This window comes from Acinonyx jubatus, chromosome A2 (genome assembly GCF_027475565.1).
Source record: "Acinonyx jubatus isolate Ajub_Pintada_27869175 chromosome A2, VMU_Ajub_asm_v1.0, whole genome shotgun sequence".
NCBI lineage: Eukaryota > Metazoa > Chordata > Mammalia > Carnivora > Felidae > Acinonyx > Acinonyx jubatus.
In genome coordinates, this window is record NC_069383.1 from 103,767,488 (window position 1) to 103,788,712 (window position 21,225).

A 21,225-nucleotide genomic window follows, 5' to 3' on the forward strand; every position below is an offset into this window, starting at 1 on the left:
ATCCCAACATCAGGCGGTTTGGTAACTTCTATGTTGCAAACCTGGATTCAGATCCGCTTGCCAAAAGTCTGACATCTGGCACATTACCTAAATCTCTGCGCTTCAGGTTCCTTACCGGTTTCATCAGGATAAGGTCCTCTCCCCAAGGCTGTTACAACTATCTGGTGAGAGCAGACATGCCAAGCCCCTGACACAGTGTAATGCTTGGGGAATACTGGAGTCACAACACATTAGAACTACTGCTCGTGGCATGTATTTTGTCTAGAGGCTGCAAACGGTCCAACTACACATCTGATGGTGTCGGGAGTGAGGCAGTATGGAAGCGCGGGGACTGCGGCAAACTGGGAAGTCTATGTTCTGACCAAGCGCGGTCCAATTCCCAAATGTATGAGCTGCGCTGGCCAAATGAGAAGACACATGGCTGTTGCCCTGCAGTCTTTCAACTCCGTGGCCACCAGCATTGTACCGGGAGCTCATGGTACTTGAAAGCAAACCACGAAGTACATTCTGTAGACATATTCTCAAGTTTGTGGACACGCCTTCGATAAACATTAATAAATTAAACAAGAAAAGGGCACTGTTTCTGATCATAGAACCTTAAAAGAGAGACAAAAGGGACCTTAAAGTAATGAATGACTGAATCAGTGTGTTCCAAATAGGTAGCAATAACTTATCGGCTTCATGGGCAGAAAGATGCATACCAGCCCTCTAAGCAGTTAAAAATTCCATTGTGTTCTAATTACCCATTTAATTCCTTGAATACCAATGTGCAATTAACATTACAAATAATCAAGGTTAAAAATATAATTAATGCAAGTGTGATTTAGTTATAATTAAACTAATTACACAGATATGTAGCATAATAAGGGACTTGCAGACCATTAAGGGGATGTAAATGTATTCTTTCTTTCAAGAATAGCTATTTGAATTTCATTTTCCAATTAGTTTACAAATGATGGGATGGGATTATGAAGGAGATAGTCAGGCTTCCAGGGATGAGAAAAATAGACCATATACTTTTTGTTTCCTTTGAAATTCTGATTCGTTTGCCCGTATGCACTGGTAAATAGAGAAGTTGGAAAACACAAACACATACCACCTAAGCAACAAAAACACACCTCCTTTTTTCTACGATTGCAGGTAAAAATCAACAGCACAGTAACTGAGAGAGTTTCCTTTATACACATCAAATCCTTTCAGAATCGTAACCAGGACTCATACATGCCTCAAACCTTTGCTGAACTCATCAGTTCTATTTCCTGCTGTTGGCCATAATAGTTCCAAACACTGACATTTTATCATTTGACACAGACCAATATATAATTGTATTCTCTGTCCGCAGATGTGGCAATTATAACAGTTAAGAGTCAGTGCCAACAGCATGATGGGTAAGCACGTAGCAGGTGGAGTGAGACATGTTTTCAAGTGTCCAGCTTTCTTCATGTAAGTTAGGAAAGCAAATATTTCTTTTGGGGGGAGGAGGGACAAAGGGATGGAGGGGGGAGGGAGGGAGGGAGGGAGAGAGAGAGAGAGAGAGAGAGAGAGAGAGAGAGAATCTTAAGCAGGCTCCATGCTCAGCACAGAGCCCAACGTGGGGCTCGATCTCACAACCCTGGGATCGTGACCTGAGCTGAAATCAAGAGTTGGAAACTTAACCAACTGAAACACCCAGGAGCCCCAGAAGGCAACTTATTTCTTACATGAGAAGTCCATGCCTGTTAACTGGACAAGGTGGTTTTTACGGGAGATCTCAGTGCATCTTTATTCAAGCCCATGAGTTATCATTCCCAGCACACAGGTGAGGAAAACAGACCAGCGGGAAACGGGAGACGGAGGAAACCAGAGATCATGAGAAGGAAAGGGGTAAACTAGGCACAAAGAAAAGTCTGTGAAGAATCCTACATCCGTCAGAATGAAACCAGAATGACATTACCAACAACAAACAAACCCTGATTTTCCACCTCTGGGGATGACTGGAAAGCAACAGACTATCTGGAAAAGTGGGTAAATAAAAAGGGGAAAAAACACAAGCATTCTTCTGCCATTTTTTTATATGAACGATACTTCCGGGTAATCACACAAAACGTGGTGAAAACAACTCCATGTAAAATTATCCCAGCGAGTAAATGGAAACAAAGATAAGAGCTGGAATATCACTATTTGGTAGTCCCCAAGGAACGAATGCCACCAACCTAGACACGAGGCATCAAAACTGCTGATATCGACATGCTGAGCATCTGAAACTAACACAACACTATTTGTCAATTATACTTCAATAATCAGTAAATAAGTACAGAGTGAGGACCGGACATGATGTGCCACTGATGAAAGTAAGTAACACTACCTCCTTTGGACTCATGCCCAAGTCACCTACTGCCACTACATGATAAAGTAGTCAGAATTTTTTAATTTCAACCTGAGCCTGATTCAGCCTCTGGATCCAGCTGCACCTTGCAAGAAACAAGACAGAGAAGCATGGGAAACTTGACCATCTGTATGCAGCCAGCTCTCTCTCCAAGCCCAACAGCGCACGACCAACACGCAGATTGTAAAGAAAAGAAAAAAATGGAGATAGACCAGTAGCCTGAGAGATGTAAACGCCCTATCAAGAGTTTACAAATAAACAAGATTAACCTGTGGTGTCTAGGGATAACCTTGGGTGATAAAGCCGCCCAGAATCTTCTAGAAAGAAGAGGTAGTAATTAGACCAGGCACATAGAGGGGCTTCTGGGTTAACAGTCAAAATTCTACTAATTGGCCTGAGTCTTGGTTGCAAAAGTGTTGATTTTATAATAATACACTAAGCGACATTAAAAAAAAAATCGGGGTGCCTGGGTGGCTCAGTCGGTTGAGTGTCCCTTGCTTTTGGCGAAGGTCCTGATCCCCAGGTCATGAGATTGAGCCCAGCTTTGGACGCCACAGAGAGAGTGGAGCCTGCTTAAAATTCTTTCTCTCTCCCTCTGTCCCTCTTCCCCCTCACGCTCTCTTTCTCTCTCTCTCAAATTAAAAAAAAAAAATCGGGCGAGGAGACACTCTTGAACAAGAGAAGGAATTAAGGGGTACTGGTCTTGTTCTCGTTCTTGAGCTAGGTACAGATTATCAAAGTGTATTCCCTTTGTAAAAATTCATTGAGATCTTCTTTTCTAGTTGTAACTTATACTTCAATAAAAAGTTTCTTAAAAGGGAATTTTTAAAAAATATTAAACCAAGAGGGGTGCCTGGCTATCTCAGTTGGTTAACCAGCCAACTCTTGACTTCAGCTCAGGTCATGATCTCACGGTTTGTGAGTTCTAACCCCACGTCAGGCTCTGGGTTGACAGCTCAGAACCTGGAACCTGCTTCAGATTCTGTCTCTCCCTCTCTCTCTGCCCCTCCTCTGCTCATGCTCTGTCTCTCTCTGTCTCTCAATAATAAATAAATGTTAAAAAATTTTTAAAAAATTAAAAAAGGATAAAAAGCTTCTGCACAGCAAACAAAACAAATCAACAAAATTAAAAGGCAACTACAGAATAGGAGAAGATATTTGCAAATGACATGGCTGATAAAGGACGAGTATCTAAAATCTACAACGAACTTATCAAACTCAACACCCAAAAATAAATAATCCAGTTAAGAAATGGGCAGAAGACATGAATAGACGTTTTTCCAAAGAAGACATCCAGATGGCCAACAGACACACGAAACAATGCTCAACATCATTCATCATCAGGGAAATACAAATGTGTAACAGTTTTCAAAACACTAACTCAAAATTATGTATGTTATTTAAAGGGCAGTGACAGCAATAATACCATTATTACATTTTTAGGATCGAGGAAGACCACAGACTTATTGATTTGATAACATTAATAGAGAAAGAAGACTTTAAAAATCATTCAAATTAAAAAGTTAGAATGAGAAGGTAGGAGTTAAAATTTTAAATTAGGTAAATAGGTTTTGAAGAAAATAGAAGTTGTCAAAATTACAACAAAAATTAAGACTAGGAATAATTTAACAGGAAGGATTGAAAATGAAAATTTTCAACAGCAAACTAGCTTTCCTTATGAATCATAAATTTTAAAATCTATATAAAATTCAGCAAATAAAAGAGATTTACATCCACAACAAAATTAAGCTTACTACAGAAAGGTAAGGCCAGATCAATAATCAAGAATCTTTCGTTTATGACATAAATGTGCCAAAAGAAAAAGAACTACAAAATGTGTTCATCTGCGTGAATGCAAAATAATAAATTTAAGATTTTCCTTACAGAACCTTAAATAAAATTGCAAAATAATACTCACAAAGTAAAAAATAACATCTAGAGAATTTTCAAACTGTCACAGGTGGTAACACAGAAATACAAGAACTTCAGTGAGCACCACCATTTCATATCATTTTGAAGTTCTTGGACAGTCAACTTTGGCAGAAGAGAAGACACGGTATAAAAAGCTCAGTTCTTTCGGGGCGCCTGGGGGGCTCAATCAGTGAAAGCGTCTGACTTCGGCTCAGGTCATGTTCTCATGGCTCATGCGTTTGAGCCCCATGTCAGGCTCTGTGCTGACAGCTCGGAGCCTGGAGCCTGCTTCAGATTCTCCCTCTCTCTCTGCCCCTCCCCTGCTCGTGCTCTCTCTCACTCCCAAAAATAAATAAAACGTTCAAACCAATTTAAAAAAAAAAAGTTCAGTTCTTTCCAAATTAATCTGTAAATGCAACATAAAATCAGTTAAAATCCCAGTGGAAGTTGTGGACACAATGCCTTACACTTCTTTCCTCCACCCAAAAAATGATGACTGGATTTCATTTGGTTCATTCATTGCTATGTAATCAGTGTCTTGAAAAGAAAAACCCACGCAAACGTCTCTGCTCATCAGAGACAAGAGAATGCTAAAACAGATCTCAAGCCATTGCCTGCTGGGTTCCGGAACAGAGTTGCAAGCCACGGCCTGCTGGGTTCCGGATCTGAGTTACATAAAGCAGCTGGGAGTCTGACCCCTGCAAGGTAACGGGGACCAAAAGCGCTCCTGTGTGATGACGGGGGACCAGAACCACGTCCAGTAAGATACCTGGGTCTACAGCACAGCCCCACCACTCCTGAGGAGGCTGAGAGAAGCAGCCTGGAGTTTAGGGTACCAGAAGGCTCCCCCCACCCTCCAGCAGGTCCAGACCAAGCAGTGCAGCAACCAGAAATGCATATTCCCCCATCGTCGCAGGATGGGACCCCAAAGCTGTCAACGTAGGGCCTGGCTCTGCACTGGAGACCCAGAGAATCAGGAGTGGAAGGTAGCACGGAATGGACAGACACAAGCTGACACACAGGAAAGGAGAGAGCAAAAGCAAACACACAAACTCACTTCTGAGGTCAGCGAGCAAAGCCCGAAGTTGTGAGAAAAACCTAACAAGAAGAAAATCGAAAAAACAAAGCAATTAAAGAGACTAAATACTTCCTGATGGAGACACATTCATCTGGGGAATAGATCTAAAAAAGATGTGCAAGGACTCTATAAATTGCAAAATATAATTAAATATTTTTAAATGAACTGAATAAATGCCTACAGATACCATCGTCACGGAAAAGGCAGAGAAAATTTCAGCAAGAGCTCAATTTCCCCAAATTATCGTATAAATGTGATGCGATCTCAATCAAAATGTCAATATTGGGACATTTTTATAGAGGGTGGTAAGACGATCCTGAAAAATAATATGTAATAAAGTCCCAAAAGAGTTACAACAATTCTGAAAGTCAAGAACTCGGAAGAGACAGGCAGAGCAGCTGAGCACCAGACGTGTTTCCAACTGATGGACAAAAAGACACCTTGTTGAGAAAACGGCATTAAGCCAATTGGAATTCAGGATAAAAAAAAATCAAATTACAGTAAAATCTTGGATTGTGAGTAACCTGTTCTGCGAGTGTTCCGCAAGACAAGCTAACATTTCTAACAAATTTTAAGTGGCTACACGAGCGATGTCTTGCAATACGAGTCGTACGTGACACCAAATGTCACATGATCACAACTGAGCCAAGGACTCTTGAAATACACTTTGATATACAAGTGCTTTGGATTACAAGCACGTTCCGGGAACAAATTATGCTCACAAACCAAGGTTTTATTGTGTATTTCTACCATACAGTGGATCTAAATATAAGCTCCATATAAATTAAAGACATGAGGGGCACCTGGGTGGCTCAGTCAGTTAAGCATCTGACTTCGGCTCAAGCCAGTATCTCACGGTCCACAAGTTCGGGCCCTGCATTGGGCCCTGTGCTGACAGCTCCGAGCCTGGAGCCTGCTTCAACTTGTGTGTCTCCCTTTCTCTTCACCCCTCCCCCGCTCACACTCGGTTTCTATCTCAAAAATAAATAAACACACACAAAAAATCTAAGATGTGAATTTTAAGCTTTATGACCTCAGAATGAGGACAATCTCTTAAGATTCAAAGAACAAGAAATAACAAAGGAAAAAAATTGATAAATTGGCTCCATCATCACTGCAAATTTCTACACACAGAAACTTTTAAAACAAAGTTAAAATACAAGGTATTTATTCAAATACATAAAACAGGCAAAAGATTAGTTCCCAGTTGAAAGTATGGAAAACCTTTACGTTGACGAGTAACAAAAAGACAGACAACCTTAAAGAGAAAAGGACAAAGGCCTTGACAGGCAATTGGCAGAAAGGAAACCCACCTTACAAATAAACGTGGGAAAAGCATTCAAGTTCATGAATGATGAAAAAAGTGCAAATTAACAATGAGATTTCGTGCCCACCAGATTTGCAAAAAAATTAAAACAATAACAATTATTGAGTGGGATTAAGAAATGCTCCTGGAATAATATAAATGAAGTATACCAAATGATCTTTATATTCTTGTCTGATTTTAAGATATGCATCCCTTGGGGCACCTGGGTGGCTCGACCAGTTAAACATCTGAGTCTTGATTTCAGCTCAGGGCATGATCTCATAGTTCATGGGTTCGAGCCCCGCCTCAGGCTCTGGGCTAACAGCCTGCTTGGGTTTCTCTCTCCCTCTCCCTCTCTGCCCCTCCCTCACTCACGTGTGCCCTCTCTCTGTCTCTCTCGAAATAAATAAACTTAAAAAAAAAAATAAAAAGGTAAAATAAATAAAATATGCATCACTTCACACAAATACCACATTTAACCACGCACACGTCACACGCAGGTAACAGATAAAATGAACACATAGTTCATCTGTATAGAACACACAGATATGAATGTATGTTTAAATTATACTAGTAGGAGACAGTAACACTGCATTTTAGGACTACAAGAAGATCTTTTGCTTTCCGGGTGCCTGGCACATTATACAATGACAATATGTATTTATCAATGCAAAGAATTAGCTAATAAATGAGTGATTTCATATTTTCAAACAAATTTCTTCAATAGTCTATTTGAACCTATACATAAAAACCTCACGGGGCACCTGGGTGGCTCAGTCGGCTAAGCATCCGACTTGGGCTCAGGTCGTGATCTCGTGGTCCGTGGGTTTGAGCCCCTGCGTCTGAGAGCTCGGAGCCTGGAGCTGCTTCACATTCTGTGTCTCCCTCTCTCTCTGCCCACCCCCCACCCCTGCACGCTCTGTCTCGTTCTCAAAAATAAACATTTAAAAAAATAACTAAAAAAAATTTAAAAAAAACCTAGAGCACATTGTTTCCAAGTGGGCTTAAGAGTGACTGTTACCCCCAAGCAGACAGACTGAAATCAACTATTTATATGAGGACCTTCCGAGGAGGTACAGCAAGGCACATGGTTGTCCTTACAAGTTGAGCCACAGACATCTGAAATCTATTATCAAAGCTACCAGGGTGCAATGAATTTGCTGCCGTAGAAACAGCTGTACGATTGCAGGTGGGAGAGGAGTGCAGGGGGGGCAGGGCTGCTCCGGGACGGACTCAGCAGAGGAAAAGCCAAGTAGCCAATCCAGCCTCTGGAGAGGTTAACAACAAAGCGCCTCTACTTTTTAGGAGAGAAAAAACCCAGGAACAGTCCTGATCGAGCAGGGACGGGGAAGACAGAGGCCCTGCCGACTGGATGGCCACGTCTCTAAAGGCGCCCACATGTCCACAGATGTTCCCAGGTGGGCACCACAGCTTGGAAGGAACCAGAGGATGGGGTGACGCACACCCTAAAAGGCCGTGTTAGGAGTGGCACGCGGGGATAATGCTCTGTGTTGAGGGTTGCCCACAGGGCCCGGATGGGACCAGCCGGCCTCGGGCAGGCTCCAGCGGGGAGAACACCCAGCATCCTCCGTGGTATGGGCAGCAAGGGGCATGGAGGTCTTCCCTGATCCCCCGGATGCCACCATGTGGATTCATATGTTCGCTCTCCCCCACCTGAAGCCATCAGGTCATCCACTGGAAAGAGGGGGTCTGGGTGGCCCAAGATGGAAACCACGCAGTCTCCTCTGGCCACCTCTGCATGGGCGGGAGCGTCTGAAGCTGGATCTGCTGGTAAAGCAATTAGAGCCAGCGCCCCCCTCGTGTCCTGCCCACTCAGCAGCCAGCGGCCCAACACCTCCACCCCATCGGGCACCACGGCAGAGGTCAGCCTTAGCTGCTTTGGCCAATGTGCCCTTGACCCTCTGGCCGCTCTTCCCTTTCGCCGGGAGGGGCACGTGGAGCTCGGTTCCAGGGCCCCTCATTCTGTGCACACCCAGTAAGAAAGACCATGTCTGGATTTACCCTGTGGGAGTCCTGGCGACCACGTGTCCTGAGGTCGGAGGGGTGTCTCCATTCAGCATCTTGAACGTGGTGCTCTTCCCGGCCCCGTTCACCCCCAGGAGCCCAAAGCACTGTCGGGAGGGAACAAGAAAGGGAAAAAACTTCTGAATTACAGCAGACAGCCTTGACTTTCACGACTTCAAGCTGGCTCGGAGCTGGTGTTTCTGCGCCTCGATACCTGCAGACCCTGGACGTCACCCGGTTGTATCGAGCACTCTGCAGATGGCAACGCACTCTGGAAATTCTACTGGCGGCCAAGCAGAGTAACCATTTCAACGACCACTGGGGACCAGTAAATGCGTGTAAGCAACAGCCCGGAAGACAGAGTAAAGGCAGCTACCTGGGACTGTGCAGAGACCTCCCGTCCCCTCAAGGTCCTAACTGTGTCCGTCTGGGGAGGACCACGGTTTTTGGAAGCCACGTCATTATAATCATTACGCCCTTGACTCCACCGCACAAAGTACTCCTCCCTCCCCCGCCTCTTCTCCCCCCCCAATTCAGATCTAGGCTGATCCTGACATTAGTTAAGACAGACGTTAGTTCTAAACTCTGACACTCAGCACCAAGTCAACGTCTTTTCGTGGTTTGGGGGTTCACTGTTGTCCTGTATTCCCTGGGAAAAAAGGCCCTTTTGCTGTCTTCTCCAGACCTGGTCTTGACCTCGTATCGCAGCATGTTCTCAGCTGGAGGTTCTAGGATACAGACGGTCTGTGTGGCTCTTACAGTGTCCCCCCAAGACCTCTCTGTTGCTTATGGCAAAAGCTGGCTCTCTGTCTACTAACCCCGGCTGACCTGGCTCCTTGAATCTTGGCAAAGTGCCCGTCCTGGGCTTCCTGGCGCTGTGCCCTACCTAAGCACAGGACCCTACTTGGGGACTCTGGACGACAGCTGCTCATCTGAACTGCCACCTGCTTTAATATCCATGCCTTCCCATCCCACTGGGTCTCCCGCACCATCTGACACGGGGTCCAGCTGCCATTTCTGGACCTGCAGCTCCAAGGCAGTGCCACTCAGGTGCTGTCACCCTCGTCCTGCCAGGGGCAGCACGGCCACTGCTACATAACACGCTGTGTTCACGGCCCTCCGTTTCCTACCTGGTTATGAATTCCTAGAGGGACAGGGACATATCTCAGTCATCTCCGCCTCGTCTACCGGCTCTCACAAAGCACTTTACGCCATAGCATTTAAACCCGCCACGTTCATAAAAAGTCCATCAAGCAAGTTCATCAAACAGGGGTGGCTGGGTGGCTCAGTCGGTTAAGAGTCCGACTTCGGCTCAGGTCATAATCTCACGGATCGTGGGTTCGAGCCCCGCGTCGGGCTCTGTGCTGACAGCTCAGAGCCTGGAGCCGGATTCCGATTCTGTGTCTCCCTCTCTCTCTGCCCCTCCCTTGCTCATGCTCTGTCTCTCTCTCTCTCTCTCTCTCTCTCTCTCCATCAAAAATAAACATTAAAAGGAAAAAAAAAAAAAGCTGAGCAATCAGAACTGCAATATATGTGGCATCTGGGATCATCTCAGAGCATCTCCCTTATAAAGTGTTCCAAGTTTTTCTAGTACCCTTCGGCTTAAAACTACCATGGACAGGCAGCGGCCACACTGAAGCGGATTTTTGAAGCAAAGTTAAAAAAATAGTTCGATACGACACCACAGGTTGCATAGTGAGTCTCTGAGTTCCGTGGCAAATAGCAACCATGAAAACACTCCGTCCTTAGCGTGCTGTCCTCTGCAGCCACAAACCACAGTGCAGCTCGTGAGGCCGTTCCTAGATCGGTTTACATCGGTCCCCGGGCTTCCCTTCACCTCGGAACGCCGCTCTCTGCTCACAGCACAGCCTCACTGTCGCTCAGGGAACCGTGTAACCTACTTGGAATGCCTCAAGAGCTTGTAACAATATGAGTGCAAGGAACCTCATGTTTTTAACAGTTAATTAAAGGTAATCATCTTCAGACTTGGTTTCTTTTTATGCAATTAAGCACAGATCAGGAACAATTTGCATGGCTTCTATCAGTTCTGATTAAACATTCCTGCTAGAATTTATGCCATCCCATGAAAAGCAATTCTGAGCTATCGCTTTGGTGTGACTGTTCTTTTGCCTTTCCGGAAGAGCATTTTGCTAGGTGGGCTTAATTGGCCATTTAAAAAGTACTGACGTCCCAGGAAGAGTTAGAACAGGTCCCCTTAATGAGTTGGGTTGAGAAAATATTGGCACTCCATAAAATGTCATCCTGCAGCCCAAATAGCGATTAAAACTCAACCACGTGAAATTTTTAAAATTATGAAACCGAATAAATGCCATCAGCAACAAAGTTTCCCCAGGGAAAGAGCCAATAGACTCTTCACTTAGATTCTGTGTCTACTGAGTTTTGTAGAAATTCCAGAAATGCGAAGACTTTCAGCTCTGACCTCAGCTATTTTAAGCACAACACAGCAGAATCCACAGTTTGGAGATACACGGGTTTGTAACAGAAAGGGGTACGATAAGATGGCACTTACCTCTCCTCTTCGTATGCCCACGCTGATATCTTGCACAGCGGTGGTCTTCTTGAAGAAGCCTCCATAGCTTTTACTAAGGTTGCATAACACGAGAAGGTCTTCACTGGTCCTTCCTTTCAACACTCGTATCTGCTCTCGTTCCACATCTACATCCTTGGAAAACGTGACCGTGCCTTGGATGGCAGAGTGACCTCTGGGAACATAAAGTGAAGAGCTCATTCACGTGTGGGAACAGGAACTCGAAGAGTCCAAGAGAGGGAGGGCGAGGAAGGTCAGACACCTGTCAACACAGAAGATGCGGTCTTGGGAGGCACTTGGGTGGCTTAGAGGGTGAAACATCTGACTTCGACTCAGGTTGTGATCTTACAGTTGATGGGTTCAAGCCCCGCGTCGGGCTCTGGGCTGACAGCTCAGAGCCTGGAGCCTACTTTGGATTCTGTGTCTCCCTCTCTCTCTGCCCCTCCCCTGCTCATGCTCTGTCTCTGTCTCTCAATAATAAATAAACGTTAAAAAAACTTTTTTTTTAAATTTTTTTAATGTTTATTTATTTTTGAGACAGAGAGAGACACAGCATGAGCAGGGAAGGGGCAGAGAGAGAGGGAGACACAGAATCTGAAACAGGCTCCAGGCTCTGAGCTGTCAGCAGAGCCCGATGCGGGGCTCGAACTCACGAACTGTGAGATCATGACCTGAGCCAAAGTCGGACGCTTAACCGACTGAGCCACCCAGGCGCCCCGAAAAAAACTTTTTTAATAAAAAAAAAAAAAAAAAGGAAGAAGAAGATGCAGCCCTGAGACAGCACTATCAGCTTTGAGCACACGCCCCATTTCTGCCATCGGGTTTAATGACAACGAACAAGAGTCCACGTTTATCTCCTAACGCGAAGGAAACGCATGGTGTTCCGAAAAGACAGCAAAGTGGATATTTGCCCAACTAGGGCCGGTTTTCAATTTTACAGCTAAGAAAGTCATGCCAGACTTTCGTGCGAGGGGGAGGAAGAATTTATCACAAGACTGTCACGAGGAGTCATCTAAGTACTGTCGGCAAACAGGTCACTTAAATAAAGTCGGCGTTTCCAGAACAGCCCAAAAGCTACAGTTACATGGTTCAGGCTGGATGGTGTAAGCGGACTGTCACACAAGGGATTTAGTAGTGAGTGTCGGATGAACACGAATTTAATTTTCAACTCTAATTTCTTTGTTTCAGATCGGAGCTGCTCGGTTTTCAATCTTTCTTATGATTCTCCACCTGGCACATTTTAACTTTAAAGTAAACTTCAGCTTCCCCTGTACACCGTAACATGCCAACGTGTTTTGATCGTTAAATGCGTTCTGGTACCCATTTTGATCGTGAAATGAGTTAAGGTGGGAGAAGGGCACACAGGGTCTCTGTACTAATTCTGCAGTTTCCTGGGAGTCCTAACCCATTTTAAGATAAAAAGGCATATAACATAAAATGCCCACCGCCAGGTTCCAGTGCCCCTGTATTATTATTATTTTTTAAGCTTATTTACTTATTTTGGGAGGAGGGTGAGTGAGAGTGGGCTGGGACAGAGAGATAGAGGGAGAGGGAGAATCCCACACAGGCTCCACCTGTCAGCACACGGCCCCATGCGGGGCTCGAGCCCATGAACCGTGAGATCATGACCTGAGCTGAACTCAAGGGCTGGACGCTTAATTGACTGAGCCACCCAGGCCCCTGCTCTCTATTACTTTTTCTGTGCCTGACATCACCATTGAACAAAGATAGAATTTATTCAACACACAACCTCGATGATGAGAGAACACAGGTAGCTACTTGGAAGTATGTGTTATAGGACGCCATCCACAGAACATGCAAAAGCACGAGAAACAAATCAAAAACAAAACCAATGGCAAGTTACAGAAATCACTACTCCAAGATCATCGTATCAGCGCAGGAATGCTTCTGGAATGCTTGTCTTCCGTATTGTGAACAAGGATTACATGGTGGAGTTGAAATGCATAAGCTCGTGTGTGGAATTAATGTATTTTAATTAGCAAAACGTAATGGCTTTTTATTTGTTTGGGGAGAGAGAATGCAAGGTGGGGGGCGGGGGGAGATGGGGCAGAGAAAAGAGAATCCCAGGGAGGCTCTGCAGTGTCAGCTTGGAGCCTGATGCAGGGCTCGAACTCATGAACTGTGATACCATGACCTGAGCCAAAATCAAGAGTCAGACACTCAGCCAACTGAGCCACCCAGATGCCACAGAACATAATGGTTTCTAATGTGTTAAAACAAAACAAAACAAAACAACAAGGGCGTTTACATACAGAGTGGCTAATGACTTTGGAGAGGCTGATGTGCTCTGTGGGGTGAAGGGAACAATGGTGTGTTCAATGTGTGAAAGTTCACCTCATGTCACACTTTTCTGTTGGGGGGTCACTTCCCCCTTTGCTGGCTGCAGGTGTGACTTTGAACCCCCCCAGTGCACCTGGCCCTTCCGGCAGCCTTTCCTGACTCAACGAGGTGAGACTGAGACCCTTCTTCCTCCCTGTTTCCAAGACCCATTCCCAAGTTCTCCCATCAGCAGCTCTGAGCCAGGAATCACCTGGAAAGCTGTACAGGTATCTCCTCGATGCATCCCCAGAGTTTTTGATCTCAGGGTTGTGGGGGGAGTGTAGGGGTGGGAAAGTGTATTTGTTTACATGTCAGGTCATTGTAACAGACGCAGGACAATGGCTCGGAGTCACTTCCCGTTGGTCACCTCACAACCCAACATGCAGTGCATCCTTAACTGTGCTCAGAAAACTTCAGGCTGAGGAGGAATACGCATGGGCACCAGAGAGTCGGCAGAGAAATGCTGTCCTGGGGCCCGTGCCCGCTCCCTCCCAGCCAGCAAAGGCACAGACAGCAAAGCCCAGCTCCAGACCGGAGAGACAGTGTAGGCAAGAAATTGTCCGGAGCCACTGGGCCTGACCGGGACTCCACCAGGGCTCAGGTCCTAGTGGAGGCCTGGGCTCTGAGCACACGGCCGAAGGTCAGCAGCAGGCTGCGGTTCAAGGTCAGCACAGCCTAGGACAGACAGCAAGGAGGTAGGCTCGCTCGCTCATCTCTCAGGACCAGCATCGGGTGCTGGTCACGGACACGCCGCTGAGCAGGGGCGGGGGACCAGCACCGACCGTGCCAGGGTCAGGGGGCAGGGTCCTCCTGTTCTCTTCCACGATCCAGCTAGAGCACCAGACTTCCCGCACCAAGGAACTGACAGGCAGGCAGAGCAGAGGAACACGTAAACGCTGTAAAAAGACACTGTGGTCCCGGCAGAGAAAGACAGGCTGGAAGGCATCAGGCCAGCCCTGGGAGGTGGGTGCTGGAGGTGAGAGAGGTCAGTCCTGCCAGAGACCCCGACTGGGCAGGTGACCAGAGGCAAACGCCACCCACGGGTATAGAGCGAGGGTCACGGAAAGCTTTACGGAGCACGAGCAGGGCAACTTGAGGGGGCCTGGCTAAGAACCTTGGAGTTTCTCCTTTAGGCAATGATTAGTGACCCGACTAGATGCGGATTTAGAAAAACAAATTAATTTGGTGGGATGGTCACTGTAGTAGCCATCCGTAAGGAGTGGTAGACAGCGAGCATCTCCATCAGATTGAATTTCAGTGCCCTGTGGCCTCCCCGCTGACAAAGAGCAGTAAATACCGACTATTTACTGTGGATAGCACAGACATTATTCTAAAATATCGTTTAACTTATGCTCCGCAGAGGAATACGGGAAGACTTCTCTTTGAAAAAGAAATCTTTTGGGGGGCCTGGGTGGCTGAGTCGTTTAAACATCTTGACTGTTGGTTTCAGCTGGGGTCATGATCTCACAGTTTGTGAGTTCAAGACCCACATGGGGCTCCACTCTGAGAGTTCGGAGCCTCCTTGGGATACCCTTTATCCCTCTCTCTCTCTGCCCCTCCCTGGCTTGCTCTCTCTCTCTTTCACAAAGTAAATAAGTAAAAAATAAAATAAATGGAATGGAATGAAATGGAATAGAATAGAATAGAATAGAATAGAATAGAATAGAATAGAATAGAAAAGTCTTTTGATGCTACTGGAAACTGGGGCACCCTGAAATCCATCCAAGGGGATTCTACAATTTAGGTTTCAAAACAATTAAACTCACGAGGGCCAATCACGGAACCAATTATGCTGGAAAAGCACTCAGAATTCTCTTCCAAATTCAGTCAGATACTGGAAATCCATGGACCCCAGAGTGAAAGTGCCCAGTTCAAGATAGCCTTTAGGATTTGTATTCAAAGCGGTTCACTGCTGTAGCAGATTGGAAGGAATTATAAAGGAAGCGTGCCTTGAGAGGACGGACAGGAAAAAGTCTATAAAGTCTTCACCACAAAATATTAGTAACATGCCCGTGATCCTCAACAGGTTCTCTCCAGGGACATGGTCCTCATTAGTAATTTCTCCGTGAAGGATCCCTCTCGCAGTTGAATCTAGAGAGAAACGCACAGCTCCTGGAAAGAGCGAGTCAGTGGACGCGGGCCACATGGGTCACAGAGGGAGAGGCACGTCACTGTGAGGCCGACCCAGGAAAGCACATTTGTTCTGCAGCCATCGAAAATGTGCTACCTGGCAATATTCTAGACATCTTGGCAAAGCCACTTAAATCCCACTTAGAATAACAGAGACGTGTGTGTGTACATAACTGTGTGTCTATGTAAGTAGACACATCAACATAAACGTAAGTTCTATATTATTATGGGTTCATATATGGGGTATATGTAAATTTAAGAACTATTAGGGGTGCCTGAGTGGCTCAGTCGGCTATGCGTCCAACTTCAGTTCAGGTCATGAGCTCATGGTTCATGAGTTCGAGCCCCGCGTCGGGCTCTGTGCTGACAGCTCGGAGCCTGGAACCCGCTTCAGAGTCTGTGTCTCCCTCTTTCTGCCCCTATCCCCACTCTCTGTCTCTCTCTCAAAAATAAATCAACAGTAAAAAAATTTTTTTTTTAATGAGTTGTTATGGTACCAATGAAATTCACCCGACATGTTGGGAAATTGAGCGCTTTCTATAGGGGAAAATGAAACCATTGGAACGATCCCCTCACAGGTTGGTGTTTTTTATCTTTTGGCGTTCTCCTTCCTAGGGTTGGTGACTCACAGCAATCAAAAAAGAAAAGAAGATGGCAATGCAAGCTGGTGCAGCCACTCTAGAAAACAGTATGGAGGTTCCTCAAAAAACTAAAACTAGAACCACCCTAACCAGGAATTGCACTACCAGGCATTTATCCACGGGATACAGGTATGCTGTTTCGAAGGGACACATGCGCCCCCATGTTTATACCAGCACTATCAACAATAGCCAAAGTACGGATATGTATATGTATATGTATACGTATATACATATATACGTGTATATATATACATATATACGTGTATATATATACATATATATGTATACATACACGTATACATATACGTGTACGTATACGTGTATGTATACGTACACGTATATGTATACATATATACATATACGTGTATGTATACATATATACATATATGTATATATACATATACATATGTATACATATGTGCATATATATATACATATGTATATGTGTATATATACCATACATATATGTGTGTGTATATATATATATACACACACAATGGAGTATTACTCGACAATCAAAAAGAATAAAATCTTGCCATTTGCAACTACGTGGATGGAACTGGAGGGTATTATGCTAAGTGAAATGAGTCAGTCAGAGAAAGACAAATATCATACAACCGTACCCATAGGAGACAAAAGAGATGAACATAAGGGAAGGGAAACGAAAATAATATAAAAACAGGAAGGGAGACAAAACCGAAGAGACTCATAAATATGGAGAACAAACTGAGGGTTACTGGTGGGATTGTGGGAGGGGGAGCTGGGCTAAATGGGCAAGGGGCATTAAGGAATCTACTGCTGGAATCATCGTTGCACTAGATGCTAACTAATTTGGATGTAAATTTTAAAAAATAAAAAAGAAAATTAAAAAAATTAAAAAAGAAAAGAAGGAAAGAAGAGAAAAAAAACCCAACAAAAAATCACAATCTTCACTCATTATAACTGCGTGTAGCACTGACAGGACGCATTTCTTATCTTGCAATCTCCAAGATGGAGCTCTCTCTCCCTCTTCGGTCAAAGGTCGGTGCCCTCCCAGGCTGAGCCCTGCGGGACGTACCGCGGCCGCTGCAGAAGGTCCCAGTGCAGCAGAACCCTCAGGATAAGAAGCACGGTGCCTTGTGAGGCCAACTGCACAAAGGTCCAGCCCAGGAAGTTCATCTCAAAGGGGCTCACGTAGGAATCGACGCCGAAGCTGTGGGTCAGGTCGTACTTGATCTGGTTGTAGCAGAGTTCAATCAGCCCCTGCCCCAGGCAGAACTGAGGAAATACGGTGAAAACCCACTTGAGGATGTCATAGATGTTCTGCAGACTCTGTGTAGAGAGAGAAAGAGACATCAGACTGACAGCTCTTGAAACCCTCCGTGTCTCCCTGGCCGTCCCATGTGCCAGGTCCCCCTTGCCCCAGCCACTCAGCAACACGCGTGAGCGGCTACGGAACCAGAGAGAATGATCCTCAAGCCTCAGGTCTAGTGGTATTGCATTGCCCGGGGGTGGACGTGCGTGGGAGCCTAAACCTACTTCCTCCTTCCGAGTTATCCTTCTGGAAAAGGCAGGTCTATCCTAAGCCTGTACCTCAGATGTACTTTGGAAGCACATAATTTGTCTGCTTCACAGGCTCATGGGTGGAGAGGAAGTCCGTCTGATGATGCATCACGAAGTCTTGCCCCCACCCAATTTAGGGGAGACCTCGGAGAAGACTTCTGAGCTGAAGCTAGAGTAAGCGAAGACTCTGGGGGCTGCTACGATGGCATGGATGTACGTTTCCTGTGAGACAGACATGGACTTGCGGGGCCCATGGTGAAAGGTTATAGACTGAATGTTTGTGCCCCTCAAGTTCATGGTTCCAGCCCTGATCCCCAGCGTGATGGTATTAGGAGGCTGGACCTTAGGGAGGTGATTCAGGTTGGACAAGGTCATGAAAACAGAACCCCCACGATGGGATCAGTGCCCTCGTAGGAAGAGGAAGAGACACCAGCATTTCCCGTCTCTGCTGTGTGGGGACGCGGCTGGGAGGAGGTCGTCTGCAAGGCAGGAAGTGGGTCCTAACCAAGACCTGATTCTACACGCAGCTTGATCTCTGACGCCCAGTCTCCAGAATGGTGAAAAGTAAGTATCTGTTGTTCAAGCCACCCGGCCTGTGGCAAATGTTATAAGTGACACTCTCAGTCACAGGCAACATGAGTGTTCAAACGGGTGGATAATACTGGGAGTTGTCGCTGGGAACATGTTAATCACACGTAAAATGCCTCCTTCAAACTTAGCGTAAGTAAATGTTAAACATATGTAGTTGTCAGGGTGCCTGAGTGGCTCAGTCAGTTAAGCGTCTGACTCTAGGTCATGATCTCACAGTTCGTGGGTTCGAGCCCCTCATCGGGCTCTGTGTTGACAGTGCAGAGCCTGCTTAGGATTCTCTCTCTCCCTCTCTCTGCCCCTCCCCGACTCGTGTTGTCTCTGTCTCTCTCAAAATAAATAAGTAAAAACTCTAATATATACATATAGTTGTCTTTCTTAAGTGTTGTTTCAAGGACAAAGGAATAAAAGAACAGAAGGAAACATCACAAAGATGATTGCAAAGAAAAGAAAAAACAACATAGGACAGGCCGCATACTTGAACAATACCATTTTCAAATTGAATGTATACATATGGGGGCGCCTGGGTGGCTCAGTCGGTTAAGCGGCCGACTTCAGCGCAGGTCATCTCGTGGTTCGTGGGTTTGAGCCCCCGTGTCGAGTTCTGTGCTGACAGCTCAAAGCCTGGAGCCTGCTTCGGATTCTGTGTCTCCCTCTCTCTCTGCCCCTCCCCCGCTCACGCTCTGTCTCTGTGTCTCAAAAATAAACATTAAAATTTTTTTTTTAAATGTATACATATAAATGTATGTATCTGCCATAAAATTTACTATTTTTCTTACCCGGTGGTATCTTATGAATGTGAGCTCTATTCCATAATTGAGGTTAGAATTGTCAGAGTGTTAATCATCGTCCATTAGGACTTCCTGGTAAGTACCACGTACTGGAAGCTTGATGGAACATCACTGCAGTCCATTCCCTCCATAAACGTACAAAGTCCTGACTGGTAGACCCAGTTACCACTGAGGAAACACGCTCAAGGGGCTGATGAATGTGTTTAAGCCACATCGTGGTAGGCCCAGGATTTGACCCTGATCTTTCTGGCCCGAAGCATAAAATCTCTCCACCAAGGAATTTAGCCTTGAGAAAATTCACTGCAAAGTGGTCTTTTCAGCTGACTTTTAAAGACGGGGGTAGCTAAGCACGTAACCCAGGAAGACCACATTAACCGCCTGCCAGACAAAGCTATGGAAACACAATCAAGAATTAAGGCTCAAGAATTATGGGTTCAATGTCACTGTCTCTTTATGGTCAAATTCAAAAACTGATCTGAACAGTAATATTTTATAAGGGTGCAAAGTCATCATACTGTATACACTATAATACACAGCAGGGGGCATACCATATCACCATTAAAGTTTACAAAATCATCAATGGTCTATTTCATCCTGGACAATGTCCAGTTTTCCCTTACGATGAAAACTGACAGCCGGACTTGTATAAATGTAGTCTTAAATAATGTGATTTGGTGGGGCGCCTGAGTGGCTCAGTCGGTTGAGCATCTGACTTCGGCTCAGGTCATGATCTCGCGGTTCGTGAGTTCGAGCCCCGTGTCGGGCTCCGTGCTGACAGCTCGGAGCCTGGAGCCTCTTCGGATCCTGGGTCTCCCTCTCTCTGCCCCTCCCCTACTCATGCTCTGTCTCTATCTCTCAAAAAATTAATAAAGATTAAAAAAATATTTTTTAAATTATGTCATTTGGGAGCAACAGAAAATTCAAGAAAGGGGCATGAATTGTTTCATTACGGCTTATTGTCTTTTGCATACAGACACGGGAAAGTCATGAAAACTTCATCTACTTGTCCCTTAGCTCTTGTCTTGACTTCCTACCACTCCTTATAGATTTCAACCAGTCCTACTGGGACTTATTAATCCCAGTTTTCCTAAAACTGTGTCCCTGAATCAAACAATGTACCACATGAAAGGATTTTCTCTCACTGGTTATAATGTACAAACAGTAGAATACTACAGTTTCTGACTCAGGAACTGGTAACTAAGGAAGCCTCATATTTAAAAAAAAAAATAAGTTTATTTATTTATTTTGAGAGAAGGACAGAGGGACAGGGAGAGAGGGAGAGAAAGAGAGTCACTGCATTGTCAGCACAGAGCCCGACATGGGACTCGAACTCACCAACCGTGAGATCATGACCTGAGTCGAAGTCGGACGCTCAACCAGCTGAGCCCCCCAGGGGCTCCAAGGAAGCCACACATTAACGATGAGGACTTCACATCTGCCTTAAGGAATTCACAGTTGTGCCAACAAGAACAAAGCTGTTGGTGGTGCACAGATGCTGAACTGAACTGACAGATAAGCCACATATACGACGGGAGACAGCTGTCCAAATTCAGGGAATAACAATGCATACGTGTCTTATTTAAGGTAACTGCAAACTGATGGAGTGTGCAAAGAAATAAGTTACTGAAACTCTGAGTTTTTCCTCCGCTGACCTCCCTCCCCCGAAACACAGAGATTCTCCCCAGCGGGAAAGGAAGCTGTTTGAGATCGTGAGTTAGACTCAAAATGCATTTTCTATAGAGATCAGCTCGGGGCACCTGGGGGGCTCGGTCAGTTAAGGGTCCGACTTCGGCTCAGGTCATGATCTCACAGTTGGTGAGTCCGAGCCCCGTGTCGGGCTCTGTGCTGACAGCTCGGAGCCTGGAGCCTGCTTCGGATTCTGTGTCTCCCTGTCTCTCTGCCCCTCCTTCACTCTCTCCCTCTCTCTCTCAAAACTGAAAACCCATTTAAAATTAAAAAA

At 45.5% G+C, this 21,225-nt stretch overlaps 1 protein-coding gene across 1 annotated transcript in view; it reads right to left on the reverse strand.

The window, feature by feature from the left end:
* The window catches only part of ABCA13 (ATP binding cassette subfamily A member 13), a 395,180-nt gene that overhangs the window by 75,914 nt on the left and 298,041 nt on the right, over positions 1-21,225 (reverse strand). Inside the window, exons 53-55 of the mRNA XM_027045998.2 lie at positions 17,402-17,655; positions 11,216-11,408; positions 8,683-8,792 (exon numbers count right to left, since the gene is read on the reverse strand). Of these exons, the coding sequence (XP_026901799.1) occupies positions 8,683-8,792; positions 11,216-11,408; positions 17,402-17,655 (557 nt within the window). The remainder of the gene's footprint in view (positions 1-8,682; positions 8,793-11,215; positions 11,409-17,401; positions 17,656-21,225) is intronic.